The 3703-nt window shown below is 31.4% G+C and overlaps 1 protein-coding gene across 1 annotated transcript; it reads left to right on the forward strand.

Annotated features, from left to right (window-relative positions):
• Positions 1-1004: 1004 nt before the first annotated feature.
• LOC111397704 lies at positions 1005-1733 on the forward strand. Its single transcript, XM_023024702.1, has one exon. It carries the CDS (start codon positions 1076-1078, stop codon positions 1478-1480), a length of 405 nt encoding a protein of 134 aa, XP_022880470.1. The 5' UTR covers positions 1005-1075; the 3' UTR covers positions 1481-1733.
• The last annotated feature ends 1970 nt before the right edge of the window (positions 1734-3703 follow it).

The following is a 3703-nucleotide window of genomic DNA, read 5'->3' on the forward strand; positions in this document are numbered from 1 at the left end:
GCAACATAACATACAACATACATAACTTCTATAAATATTAATATTGAGACTATATGAAAGTTGTTAATTAATAGAGATATATTAATTAATCAATGAAATAATACTTTTTAATTTTGGAACATAGAATGTTGTATTCTTGTTTAAAAGTTTGACATGTATTTTTAAGTTTAATATTTAGATGCAATCTATATATTTAACCCAAAAAAAAAAAAAAAGATTTATTGTGCCCCATAATCCTATCAAGTATCAAGTTATATTAATCTACTAAAGATACATTTGTTGGTGACAATAATCAATGAGTGGGGAACCATAATACAACGGATATAAATTATTTCTTTAAAACAACTCGTATTCAAAGATTTTAAACATAGAAACAAATCATTTACATCAAGGAGAATCTTTTCAATCTCAAAGTTTGTGACGATAAAAAATTTTTAGAGTCCCCTAGACGAATATAAACACTAAAAGCATCAATGTCACTTCTCCTGTTGCAATACGAGAATTCAATCTCAAAATTTTGAAGTGCATGCATTATGAAAATTTAAAGATGCAATAAAATTTCAAATTTCAAATAAATAAGAACTAGCGTACTAGTGACTAACACAGAGACATTTATTACTTTTCAAGAATTACGAAAATCACTCCCTTATTGTTTGTTTTCCATAATCGATTCCCTTGTAAGGAGTAATGGAAATCAGGTTGAGAATAAGAATATGATCATTTTTTATTAACTCATCGGATGAGGTATACCCGCGATTAACCTCTCTCACGATGTTATAGAGGCGGGATCATGGGGAACCCTTAAGGTTGGGGTTCAATTTTTCATTGATATGAACTTGTTAGTGTATAACTATTCAAATAAATCAATTTTCCAAACCGGCGTTATTGACCCGCTGACCTGTGGAGTCATGGGCTTCATGTCGTTCAAAAAAAGAGGCACGTTATGTTAAAATCATACACATCGCCCATTGTCATGTTCAATTTCTTCTCTCCCATATAAGTCGTAGCATTTGGCCTTCAATCAATCATCTCTCTAGTCTCTCTCTCTCAGCACAAAAAAAAAAAGGGGAGAAAAATGGAAACAATTTCTAATCCATTTAATGGAACCCTATCAAGGAGGCAGCAGTTTAGGAGAAGAGTATACAACCGCTTAACGAACAGGAAAAATAATGTGAAAACCATGCGGTTTGGTGGCGGTGCCACCCGTTCATGGAGGTTCAGATTAAACCCAAAGCTTGGCCTGAAAATTGCTTCGCCATTGAAATTATGGTTCAAGCTGAAGAACGCCTACATGAACATGATGCTAAAGTTGGCTACAAGCACAGGAACATCAAAAAGTGGAAATATGTTTGGTGCAAAGAGAATTCCAAAGGTACGCCTGGTTCCCACGGATTATTCAAGAACTGAGTTCGACAACAGATTGATCCATGAGATATACAAGTCCATGGTAGCTTCATCGGAATTGTCTTCCACCAGATAGAACAGAACAAAAAGTAGTTTTGTTATTTGCTTATTTATATTTTTTACGTTTACTTCACTGCTCGAAAATTCTGTAATGTCAACCAGAAAAAGGATGGGATCGGGGATGGATTAGACGGAGATATTTTAATTTACTTTTTGTAAAATTGAAGTTTGATCAGTTAAGATTTTATTGTCTGTATAAGAAGACAAGTCTATACTTTTTATTTATCTTTTATCTAAATTGAATTAATTTAAAATTTGCTTAGAGCTGCCTCCAATGCAATATTAGAAGTTTTAGAATTGAGATATGTTTTGGTATTTCTTCCATCAATCACATGAATCTATGTCGTGTATCAAAGGGTTACGATTTTGAAGGTAATTCATTATGAAAAGATCTTCCTCTAAATGGAGATTTCGTATCGAGAGATTAGTATAAGATAAAAGCTATTTTAAATTTCATTTTATCATCGAGTTCAGCATCATAAAAGTTTAATTTAAGCTAAGTTAGGGTGTATTTTTCCTAAGTAGTGAATGGACTAACCATAAAAAGGGGAGAGAGAGATTCAAACTCTTCTTTCAATGCTTTAGAAAAGGAATCTGTGACTGTGTGACATCAACCAAGGAACACTTACTAATTATATCAAAATTGGTTAGAAATATTATCGTCCAGACAATTGGTTTTGAAGTTAATTATTATTCTACGAATTAATCTACTTGTATCAAATGTCTTACCTAATTTTTGACCGAATTGACAAGTGGCGCCCCCTATTAGAGGAGCGTCTATCCACTCCAATAAGGGCGTGACACTTGTCAATTCGGTAATCCATTTGGTAAATGATTTGGTACATATAGCATCTCCCTTATTTTACTGTTTCAATATTATAATAATAATAATATGGCATAAGCATTTTTATTATTTTTATTATTATTATTATTAATATCTTCTTCTTTTTTTTTTTTTGTAGTGACGCAAATTTTTTATTGGTGATGTTTTGTCGCTGTTGGCATGACTTTCTTTAGTGCAATTCGACTAAACAAGATGCAATCCTATATTTCAAGGCTGTTTATCCACAATTTTTAGTTAGGGACGAAAATATGTGGAACACATTGTTATATTCGTTCCACAAATAATTTCTTATGCTTCAATTATATGGTAGTATAGAATAATTGGATGGCTAGAAGATAAAAAGTTCAATGTAAAAGTCAGTAAATTGCTTTCAAGTATTTATTCAGTGACAATTATATTCGGGCAAACTTCGTTGTTAATTTTGTTATTTATAATTTTTCATCGACAAGAGTCTGCAGGATTTTTTCCTACAATTGAGAATTACTATCTGAATAGCCAACCAGAGGGAAATTTAATTTTATATTATTTCTGGTAGAGAATTCTAATGGTGGGTGTCGAAAAATACGGGTCATGGATCGTTCATGTGGGGTGACCCAGCCCTAAAGATTTCAAAAGTGAATAGGAGGGAATTCAAATCCATAACTTCTCTAACTCCTTACAACTCCAAATAATACATTGCAACCTCCTAATTGAAGTTATGGAAAAGAGGAGAAGAAAATAATGAAAATTCGTATGAAAAACGGCTCAAAACTAGAAAGTGTCTAGAGCCACATATATGGCATGAAAACTCCCAATATTAGGCATTTAAATTGTGAATTATAATCCTCTTCCATTGTGATCGGGATTGAGACTGTTGGAGAATAAGAAAACACAGATTTCAATGTTTAGAAAGCAAGATAATTCAACCATTCAAAAGATCTTGAAATTCATCATTCATGTAAGGATCCTTGACCCGAAATTTATGTTAAAGTACGCTATGAATTAATACATTTGTATCGAAGCCTTAAGGTAGAATTCCTTGCAATTTTCATGCTTAAATACGCCATTACAAGATTCAATTGAGTTACAAATTTTGTATGTAAAATTTTCAAACCTTATACAATTTTTATGGCATCTTTTTTTGATAATTTATTGCTTTTGTTACAATGATAACTTAAGTTTTGGATTTAAAACAAAAAATTATGAGGTTTTGAATTTTGGATTAAAATCTGATTTTTTTGTATAAAAATTGGTTAAATTTAAAATTTCACCACATGATAACTTCTTCTACACTTCATTGCATGCTAACCATTTGTATGATTGAATAGATTTTCTCGAGACCTTTCTAACGATATAAAGATCATTAATTTCATTGTATGCTAACCATTATATGATTGAATAGATTTTGTCGAGACA

The sequence above is a fragment of the Olea europaea genome, chromosome 7 (genome assembly GCF_002742605.1).
Source record: "Olea europaea var. sylvestris chromosome 7, O_europaea_v1, whole genome shotgun sequence".
NCBI classification, from domain to species: domain Eukaryota; kingdom Viridiplantae; phylum Streptophyta; class Magnoliopsida; order Lamiales; family Oleaceae; genus Olea; species Olea europaea.